The sequence below is a fragment of the Opisthorchis viverrini genome, assembly GCF_000715545.1.
Source record: "Opisthorchis viverrini unplaced genomic scaffold opera_v5_62, whole genome shotgun sequence".
Lineage (NCBI taxonomy): Eukaryota > Metazoa > Platyhelminthes > Trematoda > Opisthorchiida > Opisthorchiidae > Opisthorchis > Opisthorchis viverrini.
In genome coordinates, this window is record NW_008751718.1 from 913420 (window position 1) to 934887 (window position 21468).

The window sequence follows — 21468 nt, forward strand, 5'->3', positions numbered from 1 at the left end:
TCACTCGCATTAGGTGGTCTGTTCTTATTAGCAACTGTTTTACCCGGCATTCCATCAGACAGCGCATATCCTGCTGGAGCCACGTTTCGATGGGCTTTCATTTTCTGATGACAAGGGAAATATTGTGAAAGAATGTGGCAGACAAATGAGATGAGGACTAATCAACTTGTCAGTGGGGGCATGTCCCTCGGAAATCACATCCTTAGAGAAAGAATACCCGAGAATACTTTTAATGTACTCGAAGGAACGAAAATCCACACCAAGCACACACACGCGTGAACAGTTGGTGTACAGATTCGGAAACCTTTTTGAGCGCAGACAAACGCAAACTTTAAAAAACCTGGATAATTACTCTGATCGATCCTAAGGGCAGACAAGCTTGTTGTTCGAAGAGAAGAACTCAGCCGCAACGCCAAAAACGCACGCCTTGCTAAACCAATGGCAGTAGTTGCAACCAGTTTTTGGGCGAACTAAAGTTGACAACCAAAAAATGATAGCTTACCAGAGCAACAGACACAGGGACGTTACAGTTTCAAATATGGCAAAGAATGGACAGCACTTGGAGAGTTACGCAACAATGAGTTAATAGCGGTTCTTGCAGCGCACAGATGGCGTGCCTTAAGGTCATAGAACACAGAAGTAAGGTCCCGGAAGGACTATATCTAATAAACAGATTGCAGAAGTCACCGACCACATTGCTCAGTGTGGAGAATTGGGCTGATAAACATACATGCAGTGCGAGTGGGTCATCTGAAAGCCGCAATAAGACAAGCCAGTTGTTTGGATACTCACCAAAGTAGTCATAGAACAGCTCGGACACACAGCATCTGATCATCTTTTGACTCTCTTCATTGATGACGCCTTGTTAGAAATCTGTGATAAGTGCCTTTAGCCCATCCAGCCTTTTAGTTCACAATACAAGAAGAAACTGATGGTCACTTTGAATAATTTGAGGAAAATCTAACGGAATGAATCGTTATACGGCACGCAAATGAACGGAAACTGATATAACAGTCTCATTCAGCGACGATGACCAAACCACTAACAGAAGCTGTGTAGAGAGATTCCGTTTCATCCAGCTTGAACTAACTGTGACGCACTAGAACGGTTTTTCAGAGAAAATTCACCTTGACTAACAGATGCACGCTGGTTGCCCCGAATCACCCGATGGTCCAAGTAGTGTTTAGCTTACAATTTAAGCATCCTTCGTTTATACAGATTTCAGCCGGAATTCTCAAGTCTAAATCCAGTAAAAATTAGAGTTGTAAGTCCAGGCCCAATATCTATCAAAATGGGCATTGTCACCCGTCAGAGGGTGTTTTCAGTCAAGTTTGTTTGCTTGTTGTTCTGACTTTCCACTACATTTAGTATATATGGTTTGGATTGGGACAGTACCTAGGATGGACAAAACGATTTTGAGCGGAATTTCACTGCTTAGCATTTCGGTCAACTCGGATAAACTACATCATGGGCAAAATTATCAAAATCATAAAGGGTAAGGTGTGACCTTCGATGCCAACGTTCTGTGCACCAATGTGATTGGTTAGATTCATGTTCTATCGGTAGCTCATTCTCCTGATTGTGATGCTTCGGATTTAAATTTGTCCGGATTTTGACATGGGCCAACCGCTGATTTTTAGGGGGTGAAATCTGTATTAAGTATAGGCCCGTCGAGCGTGTGCCGGTTTATAGAAGATGAGTATAACCGAAGCACTCCATGCAGTGAACTATAGAAAGTGTGCTGGAAAACAGAAGCATTTTCGTGTCCGAACTGGTAATGCTACAAGCAGAGTAATCATAATAAGGAGTGCTGCAGTCCTCCTCGGTCATCTAAACGACTGGCAAATGGAGTAATACCACTCCTTGCGCTATGCACGCAGAGAAACTGGTTGTGGAAACAAGCTTCCAATCTATGATACATCAGAACAACTCAGTCTGGTCACAACACGACAAATCCAACGACATTTCTACGCTCATGAATAATATCACTGGAGCGTTGATTTAAGAAAATAAACACTTAGAAAACGTCTATCAAAGTTTGCTTACTGGTCAGGCTCTTCATCTTTGTACCTGTGAAAATGAAACTGATGGTTGTCCGAGAGTCGTGCATCATCCAGTTGTAATTTTGGTTTTGCGTTATCAACTCGCTTGCTGTCCGGCCAGACTATAGGATCTTGATCACTCCGAGAGTTTAGACAGCAGGACGAAATACACGGCTTATCCTGTTTACCCGAAAGTTTTCGGCTGTGAGGAAAAAGCATAAAGAGACACGATAAGAGCAGGAGAAACAAAGAGTACAAATATTCGCTTTTATAAATTTGCAACAATAACACCAAAACTATTCTAGTGGAGTTGTGAACAGATGTTAAACCGAGAATGTTTTCGGATGTACAACTCACGCCCTGACGAAATTTAACAAGACTGATGCATCTATTTTCTGGGAACTCCAAATATGGTAAACTAAGTTGCGATACCGTTCAAAAGACCACGGAATGTAGAACTCAGTAAAACAAAATGGCACAGCCTTAGCCATGAAAAAGAACGGTTAACAAGGAACACAGTCTCGAAAGAAGTAGAACGCATGGATAGCAGTTGAGCAACTGATACAATATTTCATCAAGAGTGTAACTACAGTCTCAAATAGTGCTCACCGTCGTAAGTAACATTTATAAGTCCGTCAACCACTAGACGGCGTGGCGCGTTTCAAGTTCCCTTTATCTCATGTCTACTGGTTAAGGTCATCTCTCAAATTCCTGCCAAAATGCTGTTGCCTTTTTATCAAAATATTCCATAACAGTGCTCGGTGATAACGAGGATTCACTTGAATCGGTAGCCCTATTTATTTTAGGAAATGATTTCATTTGGATCAGGCCTGCGGGGAGCTGGTGCAGTCAAATTGTTTAGAAAACACCTCACAGTAGTTGTCATCAGTAGAAAGAAAGGTGATGTGCGTAGAAGTTTAGTACACTAAAAATTATCCTACTTCTAAGTAGCCTGAGCGACATGCTCCCGGTTAAAAATCAAAAGAGAGCGGATCTGAAGTGTATAGCACCATCAGTTATCAGCAAAATAACGTGAGACACAACGCCTGGATGATCAAAGACGAAGGCCGTCGAATGAGCCCATGGTGTTTCAGTTACTGCCGATCGGGGACGATTTACAGTCATTTTTATTGAGCGTTCTATGACTTGTGTGATCCTTTCACACCATGTGTAGGTGTGACGGTACGAGCAACTGGAGGTTTCAATAATCTAGGGCACCTGAAAACTTACTTCGAAACCGAAGTGTATCTGGCTGGCAAGAAGACGGTCTATCAAAAGACAGTCCAGTAATAGCTTTTCAACTGGAATTTCATCCTACACAAGAAGCACTGCACAGCTGTTTCATCCTTATTGGAAGTCGTCAATAGTGTGCTGTTGACGAAATTCCAGGCAGTTTCGAACCCGCAACCTCCCTGCTAGTACTTTGAACACTAAATTGTTCTGGTTCGAGTGTCTGATTTTCAGTCTGATCAGTCCCACTTAGAAAGCATAAAGCTTCATTTATCCTTCAGCCACGGGCTCCACATCAAGTGGTCACTCATGCTGACAGCCCCGTCGAGTAGCGACTTCTCAGATGGAAGTTTCATATATCTTGTGAAGTTCTGCTTCCTTTGAGCGACTACCATCAAGTAATGACAGTAACTGTGAACGGTCAAGGGTCTAATTCAGAGCTGCTGAATAAAGTGGAGAGTGAATGAGCAGGCACCAAGTTGGCACACAACTTAGGACTCGGATGTTTAGTTCAGGAGCATTTTCCGTCAATGAAATGCTACCTGAATACCATCTCGCAAACATTGGTTGTTCCTCACTGGGTTCTATCAAATAATAAAAAAATTGGGTAAAGTCTGAAAGACATCTGTGGTTGTTTTGTCAGCAGATGATGATTTGCGCATTTTTATCAGGACGACAGTGTTCAAATTACCACAACACACACCTGAACCATTTGCACCGGTAGGTACATGTGAGCACCTGAACTGTTGTGCACTAAGACATGCTAAATCGATTGTATCCAGGTGTATCAAATGAATACTTAGGCAAAATGAGCTGTATTTAGAAGCGCATCACAGTTCAGTTGCTCAACAAAAGTGATGAGTGAAGTAAAAATACTCCGTTAGGGCATTGCAGTTTTTTCTGTCAGTGGAGTGACTTTGGCATCCATGGAAATTGATGTTTCGTCTGCGTGGAACCGAAAAACAAAACTTTGTGACTAAAATTTTCCACGTTACCCTAGACAGAAATAGACGGGTTGCTTTATTATTCTAATGAAAGATGCCACGTGTATTTTCAACATAAAGCGAGCTTTATATAAAGAGGATAAGGGGAACCGTTGAGTGACTAACAACCACAGAATCTTGAATAAGAGAAATGAAGCCGTTAGAAGGTAGATGTATGGTTGACTAGACGCGCCACATGTACCTTTTCCTTCCTCTTACGTGCAGCTGGAATTCCAGCAGAAATACAGTTGTCATTTATATGTCGCCAAATTTGGATTATCACATTGTTTCGCATATTCTTGTGGTTAATACATGTCGCAGCATGCAATCATGAAAGATGAGAAATAGGAAGGATTTTAAAGAACTTTGCAAACTTTGTTCGTTTAAAAATGACTACATATTACGAAACACCGTTTGCCATTCCATTCAGCAGGCGTGGAGTTCAGTTGAATACACATAACAAGCGATGAGCTTGTAAAATGATCAGCATATTTTGAGGACTGAAACCAAAATTTGGTACAAGAATGCCGGCAGGAAACTTTCGCAAGGTTCTGTGCGTTTGAATCAGTTAATGTCCCCATACACCTAAGTCAAGAAAATCCCTTACCTAAAGAAACCTACACGAATATACGACCAATCATCAAACTTTAAATATTGTCATGTCATGTTGTTTTGCATACATCTGAGATTCATTGAATTCATTATATTCACTCCATTACATCCCATACGGTTGGGTGGCCAAACTATTCGAAGGTGTGCTATTAGATTAATAATCCCTCTTAAAACCACGATTGTTTGGCATTAATCCAAATTCACAGTGGTTCAGGAAATTCATCACGAAAAGAACTTTTCCGTTAAAAAGGCCATAAGAGTGATTTTCCTCACAGACGGCTCCAGTATGCCAGCCACTAACGCGACAGAATTACATGCAGTGTGCCTTTTTGGGCTGACTTGAACGAAAGTATAAACATGTTTCTGTCCACAGACAGCCATCGTGAACTGAACTCACACAACATTACCCATGTGTTTTCTCTCAGATAGAGAGGGACGCTATTCATGAGAGTGTTAACAACGTTTCGGGTGCCCACAACGGGCTGTGGCCTTCTTGGTATTCTGTCATCCTGTGCAGCTTGATTGCTTACTTTTCCTCACATGATCGTCCACGAGTTTGCTTGTCACGTGTGCTTCTGAGTGCACCATGTGAGTCACGCTGGCGCAGATATCGTGCGGGCGGCAGACATTATTTGCATGATTTGTTTGCGGTCACACAAGAACGCCGGATGAACAAGGTGATAACAGTGTGCTGCAAGTGCCACTGAATAAACGTAGCACTTGGGCAGACCGTCCACATGGCACAACCGACCACTAGCATCGATTAATTTCACTTCCATAAGACTACCGAGCACGTCACTACTACATGGAGGAACTCTCACCATTCTGGTAAATTGCATTAGCTGATGAAGTTCCTTGCATAGCAACATACCAAGCTGTTATTTACAGCCATCTACCAAGGTGGTACTCCTTGCTTTAAAATAGATTGTAGCATGGCCGAAATTTGCTAAAAGCGAAGTCTTGGGGCGCCAGTGGATTCTATGCCGAAAATTTTCCACTTTGTCTGATTTATTCCTCAGTAACTTGCGGAAAATTATGGAATGCTTTCAAACAAGGCAGCTTATACATGGTTTGAGGTTACCAAGTTTCTGCATGCCCCGGTCCGACTTGAAGAAACCGATCCCCAAGTTTGAATTCCTTACGATATATGCAGCCCAGTACAATACCTTCCGACCACACTACGCGCGCGTATAAGGCAACGGTAGTTTGCTAATGTACTGAATCCCCTCCGTTGTACATTCACTGGTAAAACCATGGAAAATAAAGGAAGCTTTTGCTGATGCGAAGTTTTGTCGCTTAGGAAATTTTCATTAAATGCTGATAACTGTCACGGAAAACAAACGTCCAGTCACACCCCATTACAGCCAGCCCATGAATGATGGGTAACAGTGGGTGCAATGGAGCTAGGTGAATGTACACTTAAAACTGAGTGCTATCTGGGAAAGAGCCTGACGTACTCAAACTCCCTAATCCTTACCCGCCTCTTTAAGTCAGGTATCTAATATCCGTATATTTAGCATGAGCTTATTGACTGGAGATGTAGTGGAATTTGACCAGAAAGCCCAATTCCACTGACTCTCCAAGCAGCTCAGACGAAGTCAAAAACGATTTGTATCCAAACAACCTGAAATTATATTTGGTTCGAAGTAGTTTTGATATACTTTTAGGCATACTGAACAACAGACTGGTTTGCAAAACCACTTTTTACGAGCTGGATCCCTAGTGGATTTAGTTGAAATTTCGCTCTTCTATGACATGAGTCTTGTGAATGAACTTTAATCTATTGATGCTAGTTTTCTTACTGGAATATAGTCGAAAAAGCAAAACAAGGTGATGCAGCTGATCTGAAAGAAAACTCCGTATAACCACCGAACGGTTGTTTGCTCTTGGGAACCGAATTTCCTAGGTTAAATATTCTGACGATATATAGAAACAAAATTTCCTATCGTCCACTGGACGAATGAACTAGTTGTACTATCAGTAGATCCAGTCCTAGAAAGCCGCTCGAAAGAGGGTAGGGCGGGTTCACGCGTTTTCAGCGACCGCAAAACTTTCAATTGTTATTCGAAAGGTGGTAAAACAACTAACCGGAATGTTTCCAAACCCGTACGGTTGCACTGGGCTTGTCTTAGTAGCGACATTCACCCTTATAACTGAGCAGGTGCTAGAAGGAGAGGATGGTCATCATCCACAAGGTCTCCCTTATTAACGTCCAGAAAGCTTGCACTTGTCTTGAACGCTAATGTGTGAAGATATGCAGTGACTATTTTGAGATGAAAAACGGAATGAACCCAAACTCAGAAGGCAACCAGGACAAACAGTTACTGCGGCCGGTTGGGTACGCTCATTAAACGAGCGTCTTCATCCCAAATTGATGTGTATCTCACCATCAGCGACACCAAACTCTTGGATTTATGCTTAGTTTGCCTGCACCTGAAAAAGGAGACCTAATTAGCTCATTCAATGAAATACTTCTCACATTGCTGCTAATGAAAAAGAATCCGGTCAGTTGGTTATTGATCAGTTGGCTGCTGATCTGTTCGCCGAGCTTGGAAAATGACTTATGTTTTACATCATGGAACAAGGCTTCATACTGCCTGCCCTTTGATGTGTATCTCACCATCAGCGACACCAAACTCTTGGATTTATGCTTAGTTTGCCTGCACCTGAAAAAGGAGACCTAATTAGCTCATTCAATGAAATACTTCTCACATTGCTGCTAATGAAAAAGAATCCGGTCAGTTGGTTATTGATCAGTTGGCTGCTGATCTGTTCGCCGAGCTTGGAAAATGACTTATGTTTTACATCATGGAACAAGGCTTCATACTGCCCTGTGCCAACCGAACCCGCCATTAGTTACATCCAATCCGACTGCCATTGCTAGGTGCAAATATCGTTCCTTATTTGGGGTGACCATAACTGGTCTTCTGGAGAACAAAGGCGATTGCTGGAAAGAAAACCAGGGCTCAGGATTCAAAATCAGGCATAATGCATACATTGCCGCTTTTCGAAGACTGAGAGTGCTGAAGTAAACGAGAGGGGCCCGGTCAGTCCTGCTGTGTCTGCCTGACATCCCACACCGTTAATCAGTCACCATGATTTAAAGGCGAGGGTTGCCATATCCCGTGTACTTCCGAGTTCATCACACAGCTGATCAGTCCCTCATGGCCTAAAGTTAAGTGTTCAGCCTACTAGCAGGAAAGTCGTGGGTTGGAAACTTCCTGGAGTTTTGCGAGATGCGCACTGCTTGTGATTCTCAGTAAGGATTAAACAAAATGAAAAGGCAGTGTAGCACTCATAGGCATTCGCATAGGTTAACTTTACTTAGACAACGAAATCTACATTCAAAAATAGCTCAAAGTGGACGCAAGTCGTGGTGGACCGCCTTTAGGACAAACCGCATCCTAATTTTAAATCCTTCAACAACGACACCCAATTGTTCAAAACAACTCTCATCTCAACACACCCACGGTCATGCTGTCGGTGATGATGATCCCTCTTTTTCCGACAAAAGGAAAGTCACTTCTCCGACCCCAGTGAGTTCATGAGCACTGGACAATCGTATTGGAGTTGACAAAAAACTACATCTTTCGCGCTTGAGAATACATCAGATAACATTTTTTCGAATCAGCAGCATTTCAGTGAGGCGTTGTATGGATTTTTGCTGGTGAATCGGAAGCTTGCCCAACAATGGGTGGATCTGTGTACTGTCTGTATGTGCTTTCCATGGCAGGAATATTTGACCACTGTCTCATGGACTTTACGGTTTAGTAAATTCGGATAGAATTTGTTCTGAAAAACCTTTTAGGACGACTCGCAAACATTCATTCCCACTTCAGTGAACAGTAGTGACGATTTACCGGACCACCGAGGGATGGAGTCATCTTCGGGGTCTTCGCCGTCACAAGGGTCTCCACATGGCAAATTAAGAGGAAATCTAAAAACCGTATTCTGAAGTTGTCGTCCCACTACTTTGTAATTCACAACAAATCAGATTGCCGTAAGTCAATTTGCTTGTACCATTCCTCCCCCCTTTTATCTATCCAGCTTCGTGATAAATTTATACACCTAAATATTTTACATAATTTTCGCGGCGCATGTAACCTCTGATCTGATTCAACAAGGCGAAGAAAGTCTGTTTTGAACCTTTGAGTCTGTTTTTGAAAGAGGTGCAGGATCTTGATAGCTTCAGATCGACCTAAGCAGTTGGATAAAGTTAAAGCGAGATGACGATTGTGGTATACCTTTGTGAACTTGACCGTGCATATATTATCTTGAAATGGTTGAGACGATGTGCCAGTTTAGTGTTGGGTCGTTGAGCATGTGAATGACATCTGTCGAAAAATGGATGGGTCCCATGTTGTCCAAGAACTTGCTCATCCTGAATCGGTTTCAAGGTTTATTCAGCTAATATTACTAAATTGCTCTCATCCACTCAACCAGTTTGCTGTTGGTGATCTAAAACTGTCCTCATCAGTAACTCTTTCCGTCTAAGATGCCGCNCCAGTTTGCTGTTGGTGATCTAAAACTGTCCTCATCAGTCTCTCTTTCCGTCTAAGATGCCGCTTGGTTCCGACGGGACTGGGGAAGCAAACTAGAAAGTCCATCGTTGAAGTAAGGAGTAGAATAACGGAGGTTAGTGGTAACCGACTAAACCAGTAACATCGCATGATTTCGATTTTGTGGTTGGAATTGATCGAAGTCACAAGTAGATCGGATAAGGTCCGGCAGGAATGAGGAAATAGTAGCTACGTAACGGAACATATTTCGCATCATTGAGCGGTAACCGATGTTTTGTACATACATGAGTTTTAGTAAATTTATAATTTGCAAAACACCATTCTGAGACTTTTTGGTCTGATAAACTTATTACAACCTTACTTCCATGACGTAAGAAATTTTACTAGATTTTCCTGATCAGTGACGTTCACAAAGGCAGGAAATAATACGTGCTGGGTTGCTATTTCTCGGCGTGATAAGATAGACCAGGCAATCGCAGAATGCCAGAAATATTGAGCCGTGAAATATATTAATACACATGTACAGATAGAGAAAAAGAAAGGCAGAAATGAAGATCAAACTGTGACTTCGAACTTACAAGTAATAGTAGGTGATGACAACGATGAGGAGAATCACGATGACCAGGAGCAAGCTGGCAATGCACACTGTAGAAACAAGTGAATAAAAACACCACTTATAAGCATTCCGAATACTCTGAAATACACCTATCCCCCAGGGTCCTATGACAGTCCCTGAATTCAGCAAAAACCACATGATCGGTTGCGTTGAGTTTCAATGGAGTTCTTGCCAAGTTAACACGGTCTCCATGGGACAATGACCAATATCACGAAGACAGACAATAATCAAGAGGACAGACAGTTATGAAGTACTAAGCCGCCAGCTCCCATTAAAACGAAATTTGCGGAATTCAATTTCCGATATGTAACCGATCTCCAGAATGGCGGTAAGATAATATGCGAGAAACCCAGTGTAAGGCCCGGTCGTTTATGTTTGAACAACGGAAGTTTATCGGTATCCGTGTTTCACTTACACTGCATTGCTTCAGTGTACGAAAACGATACAATAACTGAAACTTTTCATTTGATTTACCTTTATACAAGGAAATCAGCTGGTCTGTTCTTGATTTGCCTGTGCTGCTCAATCCGATCGCTTGGACTTGTAGTGTATTCAGTCAGTTAACATATTTCTGTCTTGTAACTCAAATGGTTCCAATAAAAACATAGTTTGCTGCAGCCATTATATAGTGAAAGCGTGTCCATTCATGTGTACTTTCAACGCACCCACTGATTCCTGCAGAAGTTTCCTAAGTTAAAGGTTAAGAAAAACATGGTCCAGTGTGCGCGTCATCATTGCCCACTGAGGTCTTGTTACGATGTCTTTGTTTTGGTAAAGTACTGCTTCATCCACTCGTCAATAAGTCCACGAATCAAGTAAAAAAACAGTAAATATTCGCTGCGAAAACCAAGCTTGGCAACAATACATTTCTGATGACAGAAACACTACCACAGTGTTTCGTGAGGCAAGGGTCACTATTCCGATTCATCCGCTGCATAAGAATTTCCGAGTCAATTCTAAGATCAGGGTATTCATGTTGAGTGTATCCAACTATCAACTTTCAAATGACATCGGTTTCAGTACAAATACATTCTATGTTTATCAGGGGCGGTGCAAATCAACTGAAGAATTCAACTACAGAACTTACGGGCGAGAATGACAACATTGTTATTGAAGTCCTTTGTTTCGGCCATTTCTGAAATCTATCTATAGTATACAAAAATGAACATAACGCATTAGGATTGTACCAACCAAATGTAAAATAATGCTGGGGTTAAAGCGTGAATCATTCTTCGTAGGTTCCCTCTTAGTTCGTGGAAATCACTTAATTATTCGTTGAGCTAGGAAAATATGATTGCGTTTAACAATGGCCACTTCGTGGTCAAGGTGTGCATTTCTGCACATAAAATACTTTGGAAAATATTCGTGATTATGATCTCAAACTGCAACCGAATTTCACTCACCGCAACTATTGCCAGAAGTTTCTTCGTAGGATTTCAAAACTCCAATCCCCGTGTGTGTTAATATAGAATGAAACGTTTTTCACAAAGTATGCTAAAAGTTAACCCGGGCCTGCGTTTTCAGTGCTCATTAACACAACGACCAATCACACTTCTGTTTTTGACAATTAAATAACCCGCTTCGCAATCTGACCATGAAATCACATGGTTCAGGTACGTTTATGAACGGGTCAAGCAAGACTGATGTACTAAGCAACGCTTAGCTCCCTAGTGGTCGGTTATTCGTTTTTCTCAGTGGCCTTCTCTGTGCTATCTACGGAGAATGATGGATTACCTGTCCACTATTTGCTAGCCAAGCTAGCTTTCTAAATTTTCAAACACCTAGGAGAATTTTGAAACTTTTCGTCGAAACTGTGTTATCTTAATGACGTTAAATGTGTGCGATACCTAAGACCTAATTATTGGTGCTATCAAGCCATGAAAGGTAGGAGAGTCTAGTCCCTGAATCGCCTACTTGGCCATAAACATCTAGTTCGATTTCTCCGACTGTTTGATTCGTTCGGTTGAAAGATTGGAATGTAATGTTAAAAAATAATATCCATTCACAGCTTTCGTGCTTGTGAAGCGCTTTTTCTTCAACACTACGTACACCACTTTTTCACATAACTTAGAAGGCTGATGTGGTGAGATTCTAGGTTATTAAGTTCACATGCCTTTACTGAATATTAGCCATATATATTTCGACCAGACAAAAACACAGATCAGTAGCGAAATCAGTTATCACCATATTCAGTTTTGTCGAATGCACGGAAATTTTCAAAAGCCACCATGTCTAGACGAAATGTGTTAATCAAGGAGTCCACCGCAAACCTCACCATAAAATTCCAAATGGATGAAGCAAAAACTAAACAACACACCGACATCTTAGAGCTTCATTTTGATAATAATAGTTGCATTTGGACGGTTGCAACTAGTTTTTGATGGCAATTTCTAGTTTTTCCTTTAGCAATTACAACCCGAGGCTCAAGTTTGCCTGCAATTTTTTTGCCTTCTTCGAAAGGTATACAGACAAAATGACAATGCACGCATTTTTGTCTAAAAGAAACAGACACTGAAATACATTTTCTTACAAGAAAGACAAGTCATTTAGTCTAGCTCTCCACTTTCACTCATCCACTGTCATGAATAGAAGTGATTAGGTACATTTCGGGAGCCGACCCCGGAGAGATACCAGAAATACCATTGCTGCAATTATGTACTCACTACCTCTTACCATACATAGCAGCAAATTTTCCATAAATACTTGCAGCACAACGGTTTAAACATTATTATGCGTTAGAATATTTCACAAAATCATGGATTTATGCTGCACTGATTACAGTGAACAGACTGGTAGCTGCGTTGCTTCCTGAATTTTTCTGTTAAAATATAGTTCGCCGTTTAGGACACACGAAAGTTCCACGAATGCCAATCTACTTCTACTCGCCATGTTTCGCATTTATGTTTTCATTTAGTTATCACAAAAGAAGCATTTTACCTTCGCCCAGAAGCGGTTGTGTTTCTTATCACCGAAATGAGTACATTCCAACCAGGAATACCTGAATATCTGCCAAAAGCTGTGAAAATATGTTTTACACTCGTAATGTCTTGGCTCCCTTGAGACACAGTTGCATTTTAAAAAAATATGCAGAGAACCAAAAATGAAATGGTATGAGTTGCCAGTCAGTGCAAGAAATACATTATCGGATGCACTTATTAGAAGGCCCAGTGCTATGATTCATTGTTGTTCATTCCCAAATTGGCTCCAGGAGAGCGGTTTTTCGAAGAGTCATGCGCCCAACAGACATTGTCTAATTTGGTTAGATAGTCGGTACTTTCATGAAAACTGCTCTCTTGCGGCACCATGATCCTCAACTACTTTTGGTCCAATAATGAAACCCTTTGATGCCTTGCGTACCTAGTTTATACGATAAACAAACGGCCAATAAATCCACGCTCTAACCACTGAATACAACTGCAGTCCTATTTCGGTGATACTCGGTACTTCAGTTTGCTCAAACATACCAGATCGTTTACAGGACTTGCGGTGAAAATGATAAAAACTGATTCGACCACAAACCTATATGTAGTTATCGTTTCACGACTTGTTTTGAGCAAAGCTTGGTTCACTACACTAGACGTAGCCGGCAGGTCGTTCTGTTCGCCCCGGAGTGTTATTTTATTGAGACTGCCTTTTCCAAATCGCGTTCTGTGTGGTGCTGTCAAGACAAACGACTAATAACACCAAAAAAGAACTGTGAAAACCGGTCCTTAGGTCAACTACATTGCCATTCAAGTCATTCTCATAAACCATAGCAATTTGAAATCAATCAAATCGCCTGTTTCTTCGCAGTATCCCTTAAATGGGAGTTTCCCATAGGACGGGAGTGCTTCCATTATGTTGAAGCGCAGTGCACTAGTAGGTGGGCATTTTTAGCTTTGTGTGATTTGTTAGATGAAAAATACATCTGCAATACTGGTGGACTTCCTAACCCCGTTCGTTTTGTCTCCTCCTGCACTCCTAATCGACGTGCTCAAATGTCATTCAGTTAGTTGCAAGAAAGGGATTATTTTGTAAGGACCTTGTCTGTCTGCATTAAATTGGCCTTAGTCAGTGACCCGCCGTTTCTCCGAGATTGAGTTCTTCCGGTCAACTGAGGTAAACAGAAAGTGGCTTTCCGGTGTTTATTCTGTCTTGATTGACTGCTCATAGTGATTTGGTTGTTTAGTGAATGACCGAAAAAGAGCCTTTCAATGTTCAATATCGATGGAATCAATTAACCCTGTGGTTTCTTGTGTACTGACACTGGCAGGCCCATCGAATCCTGTTTGTCCGGTGCTATTTTTGTTTTTGCAGGGAAACGCCTTTGAAAGTTTGTGTTTCTGGACTAAAGCTCACATGAACATCAAAATTGTACTCCTGACAAAAACTCGTCTAGACGCGGTCCGGAGATGTTTCAGTAGTTTCTTTATTGAGTATGTTATCTAAGTGTCCTTTGAATTGCCTGACAAATCGAGTCAATGGCCTTCACATAAATAGTCGCTTATTGCAGAACAATTACCCGTTTACTCTCCTTATGAGCTTGGGGAAAACGTAGCTCCCTTATCGTTCGACATATTGTCTTACCAAAGACGTTTTACAGCATCTTTGGCGATAAGTGATGCAAAAAATAGAAAAGCAAAAACGGAATATTGTTTATAAAAATCATCAAGGGCTGTTCTATGTCACTGCCATGGGGACGTTCCTGTAAATCGTAAAGAAGGATACAAGGGGGGCCTGGTGCAAATGTCTCCGAATACACGAGAAAAGATGTGGACCCGATATCAAAATGCGGTAACCCCTGTAAGGCTGGTCCAGCATTCTCAGAGATCCCAATCAAAGTAAGGCCATGCAAGCAATGCTAGGAATACGTGGGCCATTCAAATCGACCAGACAGCCCCCGGATTCTCAGCCCTCGAACTGGTTTCGTAGCATGCCCATCCTGTGCACAGATAATCAAGGGGATGGCAGTGATGAAGCCAAAAGTATTTTACAAGTGTCATTCGGCCGTTGGATCCTGCACTTCGAGTTACCGAACTACCGCTTGTTTCCCAGCTAATCTTTCAGCGAAGCGGTATTCCAACTGGAAAACAATGTTTTTGGTGTATACTTATTAAGAAGAGAGAGTAAATACCTATGACAAACTTTGTTTTCTTTCTCTGCCATTAGTAGTCTTTGATATTTCGCTTCAGGCAAGTTGCTCTCAGCCTATGCGTACTAAAACGTGCTCGGGAACTTTGGTTATAGAAAGAGCACAACAAAATACGACTAACACGGTTGTTTTACCACATGATCCTTAACTTCAGTGAGTAGTACGTCTGGCAGCAGTAACACAAGTTAGTGAATACTACTCGTATTCTAAAAAAGCGTATGTCAAGCTCATCTGATATAGAAAAATCTCAGCCTAGGCGGATACATGAGTCAATCAACAAATTCAAGCTCCCCTGCCCAAGGCTCCGAAAGAAAATTGAACAAATCGGAAAAATCAACAAATTTGCCCTTTAAAGCCACAATGACGAGGAGAAACTGAATCTAGTCAGAGAAGTTTTAACAGAGGTTTTCACATAGAAAAGTAAATGTTGTTTACACTATACAAGTCAATTACCTAAACGTACAGTGCTTTGGAGTGGGTAAAGAGCATGAACTTTAATAAAACAATCCTCCATTGGTTCCTAAGACACTATGAAGTACAACATAAGAATTCTTAAAATGCTGATGACGAAGGCTTCCAGTAGGCATAAAACAATTTTGGTTTGAAACTGGATGGTGTGGCTGGTGTTCTAGGGAATTCGGTTGGCAGTCCGGTTGCAGTGAAGAGAACAACAGTCATGTATAACAGTCATGTATATAACATGGGTTAACCACAGTTCTCTGAATAACAATTCTGGATTAAATCAAAGACAGTGTCGAAAAGGTGCAAAATTGTATTGAAACCACAACAGACAAATCAATGCACTCATTGGTTTCGAAAAGCACTGGTTTTTACTCAGTCTCAATGAAACGTTGCTGAAATCTATCCTAAGCTGGAATTCAAAACTTGGAGTATGCGCAAAATGGTTTACTTGAACTAGAGTAGCGTACAAGCATCCACGTGAATTCGCCTCGCTTGTACAACCCATACGTAATCAGTGCGATTTCGGTCAAGACTTTTGGTGAGCCGACCCATGGTCTTGATGAAACGAACCGAAAGCTATACGTTTGGTGAAGTGTGTATAACAGCCTGATGATGCTAAGACAACAGACCCGAGCCAGTTTGCAGGGTAGGAGAGAAGTATAAACTCACTTAGTGTTTTGGTGTATAGTTAGTTGTGAGTTTCCTTCCGAATGTACCGCCGAGTTACTGGTCTCAAAATTTCTTGGCGTAAAACAGCAACAACAGAATCCAAGAAGTCAGCAACTGAATGCAGCTTTGGTTTGTGTTCAGAGCACTAGTTTATCAGGATAGTAAGCACCTTCTGTTACTATTCGGGCTACCAAATATAAAAGAGGCTTTAAGGGTTTCCTTTCTCAATCATTTGAGTTAAGATATCCACACTTCCGAAATCTAGACCGCTGGAATGCCATACGCCGTAATCATTGATTGTAGACCATACTTACACGGTTTAATTTTATTATTACTGAAAACCAGTAAGCCTTCGTTGTTGTCTTACTGATTATTGAACTGGGCTAATGTGCATACACGAGAAAAACTGAAACCCATCAAATTTGAACGCACTAACCTAACAGACAGAAAATCCGTACAAAGGCTGTGATATTCTACTTTACTTTGAAACGAGGCATTACACAGCAAATCTGTTGATCTACTTTGGTTTCTGGTTTGCACATGGTACCCCTGAGCCGTATGGGTCGTATTCGTAAGGAGTGAAAAAATTATTATGGTATTAGGGTCTTTTGGTGATAATTAGAGACGTGAGCTAGTTCTGCAGTCGAAATATGAAGTTTACTGCGAGCGATAAAGGCTCAGTTGTAAAACACACGGCTAGCGTAACTTCGGAACTGTGCGCAACATGATTTCAAAAACAATGAGAAATTAGGACTACTTCACCGGTCAAAATTGCCATCATGGTATTCGGAAATCCTCATAAACAGACTACTGATCTATCAGACGTAGACCATGACCGCAAGGGTCAGGATTATTAAGGTAGAACAACACCATTTCCCGAATTGTGACTGCTTAAATGAAGTCTGAATGTCCTCTAATTCAATCTTCTGAGCCATCAGAAAAGACTAAGAACAAACATTAATTCTAAGGCCATTTATTTCAATTTTTTTAATCATTTAATTTCACGCTGACGTGCAAAACCCTACTCTGTTTATTTGTTCTACCGGAGGGTCTTTCAGCAGACTCTTATCTTAAAGGAAAAACATGCCAAAATATTCAGGTACTTCTCGGCTACAGGAGCCAAAGCTTAACAGCCGAAAGTACTAACCTAACACGGTCGCCGTGACGACTACGTTGAAGACCTGTGCCATTTCTCAGCACATAGCTTCAGCTAAATGTCTATCACATAGCAAATCAACTTTCTAAAAGAGTCACCACAGTACGTTAGATTGCAGGAATAGAAGTGTTGGCGCCAAGAACAACAGATAATGTCCGGGAATAAGCTACCTGCAGCCTGGCCTCCAAGATTCTTCACAAAAAATTCGGGTGAGAACGTGGATGTATGTCACCTAAGCATACATGGGCTATCAAATACTCACACTTTTCCAACATATGATTTATGTCAAGTTGTAAGTTAGGCAGGTATCACGTTCCACAGTGAAATACCAAGAATACAGGACAGACAGCGAGTAAACATCATCAGCAAGAAGAGTGAAACAGTCCTTTGATGACAGAAATCCCTTTTTCCGTCCCTTAGTTGAGGCAAAACGGGGAAAAGGTGTTTATAAAATTTTTGGCACCCTCTATCTAATCACCTGAGAAGGCTTCATAATTCCTTTGCATAACAGCTCACAAGTGGTGTCAACTTCAAAAAAAATGCTGAAACTGCGAGTTTCTTATAAAGGGAACCCGTGAGAAATACAAGCGAACAATTTTTACCACCGAAATCAGTGGCGCGACTGGTTTCATCTCACGAAGATGCAGACTAACTCGTATTCGCTCATTATTGGTCTTTGTCCGAACGTTGTTCCAACCCAGTTGATGACTTTCACCTTTTTCGCAAACTGAAGCAAGTGACATCGGGTAATGCATTCTGCTGGGAAGCTTGCGCACACCTAATCTGGTGGATATTTTTTCTTTCAGGGCTTGTCGAATTATTTACTTACAATTACGCAGATAACGTTCGCATTCAGTGATCTCTTGAGTTTCTGGAAGATGGTCCTCAGACTGTCTTGGAGCTGATTGGTAGTTGTTGTCGCAAATTCTTGCTGTCATCTAGGCAGTGGTACTGAAAAAAAGAGAGTTTGATTCTCGAAGTTGCCTACTGCGCCTGTCTTTTTTGTTTTGCAAGGACTTCCCCCTTTTTAAATCTGTCCTGTTGTAGCGCGCCTCACTGCGTTCAAATAAAGTTTGGAAAACTACAGATTCAGTATACCGCAGATATGATCTTTGTTCTTGGAAGATCTGTTGAGGTTGTCAAATATCCGGTAAATTTAACTTTTTTTTAGATTTGAGTCTACCGGTGCAAAAAATGACGTGATTTTGAACGCATGAGTATTTCTTGTTTCGATTCCTCAAATGTCCCTGGCAATTATACGAAGGGGCGCAGCGATACTGTAAACACATCAGAGTAGATTTAGTACAACAGGGCCTCCGAACAACAGAACTACATTCTGAACCCTGTAGTAAACTAAACTAATCAATACCAATGGAATCAAAACCGTGAAAACATAAGATTGGTTGTTGACACCCAAAAAGGAGCTATCGGGCAAGTGACAAGGGCATAAGGGTTTACACTGAAGCACATAAACAACTGATCATCTAGAACAGAAAATCAATTAGCCAACTAGAACTCAAGGTGCACTAACCAAACGAAGCCAGAGGGGCCGGTGTTCACACAAAAAAATTTTAAGGCATGGACCGACAACTGTTTATCAGCAAGAAGCCTAATAACCAATTAAAACTTAGTCCCATGTTGAAATCAACCAATAAAAACAAAAAGTTAGATAATCACAACACCAACTACGCAGGTAACGAGGGGGTTGACAAACTGGCTAAATGAATGGCAAAAGAAACATATCCTAAAGGGCCCATGAAGACTTACACAGACGCAAACACACAGAAGAAGGATCCCAGCCGACAGTGCACTGAGGATGTAGCACCAGTAAGTAGGCATATTAGCTTCAATCGATCCTCAGGCTTGGTGAACAAGCAACCAAGTTAACAGCACACCCGAGTCACTTATATGCAACAGCATTTCACAAGAAAGGTAATGCAGTAATACACGAATCTGGTCGTTGGCTTGTATGCTGAGCTGGACTGTTTGATTGCAAACGTTTCAGCACCAATCAAAGTGACATCACCAATGTTTTGTTGGCAAGCGTAGTGGTGTGCAGCGATCATTGCTACTTATCGAATTGCACAATTCAGCGAACAAGCCATTGTCAATTTACACTACCTGAGCTACCAATATTTTCCTTTATAAAAAATACATGAATCTTTGAATCATAATTATGTTCTCCAACTTTCAGTACTTGTGCCCTCCACAACGCATAGCACCAAACCTCAGTTTATGGTAATGAATACTGCTGTATAGTTACAGACATAGCCTTCGGATATTCGATCAATGACGTCGTTACTCAAAACATGTTCTATGCTAGCACGGATGAATTGACGGTATAACGATCAGAAGAAGAGCGGCTGTTGATGCGAACAATACCACGATTCTTCTTCGGAACTAACATCGTATACAAAAACATGCTGTATACATTTCTGACTTCAACAAACACCTGCTATTACAAGTTGATTAAGGTAGATCACTCATATACGGGTAATCATAATGATTAGTGTGGGAATGCAACGATGATCTGAGGAAGCGTTATAGGTTCCACGTAATGGGTGGAAACGAGTCCAGTGTTTGACCTTGCTTGCTGGCGATGTTTCTGTAAGTAACCGTTAGAATTCAGCCGTCAAACTGACAGAAAGTTCAATTTTCTTAAGAATTGATTAACAAACTCCGGCAAATGTGCCCTTTGCGTTATTTGGCTGTTAGTGACAGGCCAGCCTGCAGGGATTCCTCATTTCATAGTGAGGGATATCCAGTTAATCGAGTTACAAACTTAAATGAAATGAAGTGTTGTAATCTGAGACCCACTGAAAAAGATATCAGATAGCGACTTGGTGCGGTATCTATGGGTGTGCTTTTAGTTCTGCTGAACAGTCTGGGAATGAAGCAGCTTCTTACTTTACTAAATCAGGTATTCAAACACTCTTCGGAAAGTTTATGAGAAGACACAGGTGTAACGTCTGAAAAAATGCTGGTAAATAAACTTCCCAAAAGTCACTTGGTTCCATTCGGTACGTCATAAGGTCATACTGCCTCGAAAATGGAGGAAACTGAGAGAGAGTCCCAAGTTAACCATAGGCCTACTGGATTGTCATTTAGCTCAAAAGCCTCTTATAAAGTAATCCTCGACAAAGGAAACCAAATGTAGAGGGAATTTACAAATTTCTATGTTTGTAAGAAAACTGTATGAGCCAGACATGCGACACTCAAGACAGATTCACAGGATTTCTCAAAAGGACTTTACTTTGCTTGGTTGCAGAAGATTTGTCTTTTTAATCCGAAAGAAATCATCATATGAACAGTTATAAACTTATTGGGTTGTTGAAGAATTTTGACGAGAAATTGTGAATCCTGACTGCGGTGAGGACGGCAGTTACACTACAAACAAAGCTAGTTTGTCCTAGGGTGATGCTGTCTGGCAGCTACACAAGGACTTGTCGCCGCGGCTAACCAGAAGCTCAACCAATATACGGTATCTTTGCATGTGGCAGTGCATGCAAAGTTTGCATCTAAATTTTTCTTCTACTTGGTCTTAAATAGCAGAGATACATCTGCGTTCTGGTCACGGATCATAATGCACGCTGTCCTCCTACATGCTCGTGACTTGCTTATGAGGGGGTTCAAAATTCGACACACAATCATTCAGTGAGGTAGGGGAATACGATTCTGTTGAGTGAACGAACCACTGCTTTTCTCAAGGGGGCTAGTCACCACGTTACCACAGGATCTAAGGTCTTTCCTTCATGTGTGTGGGAAACTTTCCAGTGTGAGATAATGCAAAGCAGCCAGCGTTAGATAAGTTTTATCAAGACTGTAATCTTGGAGGACTGGAAGCATTGACTTCAAAAAGGCGGAGCGCTGTAGCATACGAAATCGGTTGTCAGCCGCAAGAATGAAGTCGGAAACCAAGCCCATATCAGTAATACTAAAATTTCCGACATATTTCTGCAGGAGTGACCGAAGCTGTTCAATAGGATACATCCATTTCACTGTCATCGATGGCTGGCTTGTAGGGTTTAACCCCGCTTTATATATATA

General features: G+C 41.4%; 2 protein-coding genes across 2 annotated transcripts in view; one reads left to right on the plus strand and one right to left on the minus strand.

Annotated features, from left to right (window-relative positions):
- Positions 1 to 21468, minus strand: part of T265_04010 (hypothetical protein) — a gene marked incomplete at both ends in the record, with an annotated part of 52502 nt that overhangs the window by 12032 nt on the left and 19002 nt on the right. The window contains 3 exons of the mRNA XM_009168628.1: positions 2047 to 2244; positions 9966 to 10032; positions 11091 to 11149. Coding sequence (XP_009166892.1) covers positions 2047 to 2244; positions 9966 to 10032; positions 11091 to 11136 — 311 coding nt within the window. The remainder of the gene's footprint in view (positions 1 to 2046; positions 2245 to 9965; positions 10033 to 11090; positions 11150 to 21468) is intronic.
- Positions 19147 to 21468, plus strand: part of T265_04009 (hypothetical protein) — a gene marked incomplete at both ends in the record, with an annotated part of 34863 nt that continues 32541 nt past the window's right edge. The window contains one exon of the mRNA XM_009168627.1: positions 19147 to 19248. Coding sequence (XP_009166891.1) covers positions 19147 to 19248 — 102 coding nt within the window. The remainder of the gene's footprint in view (positions 19249 to 21468) is intronic.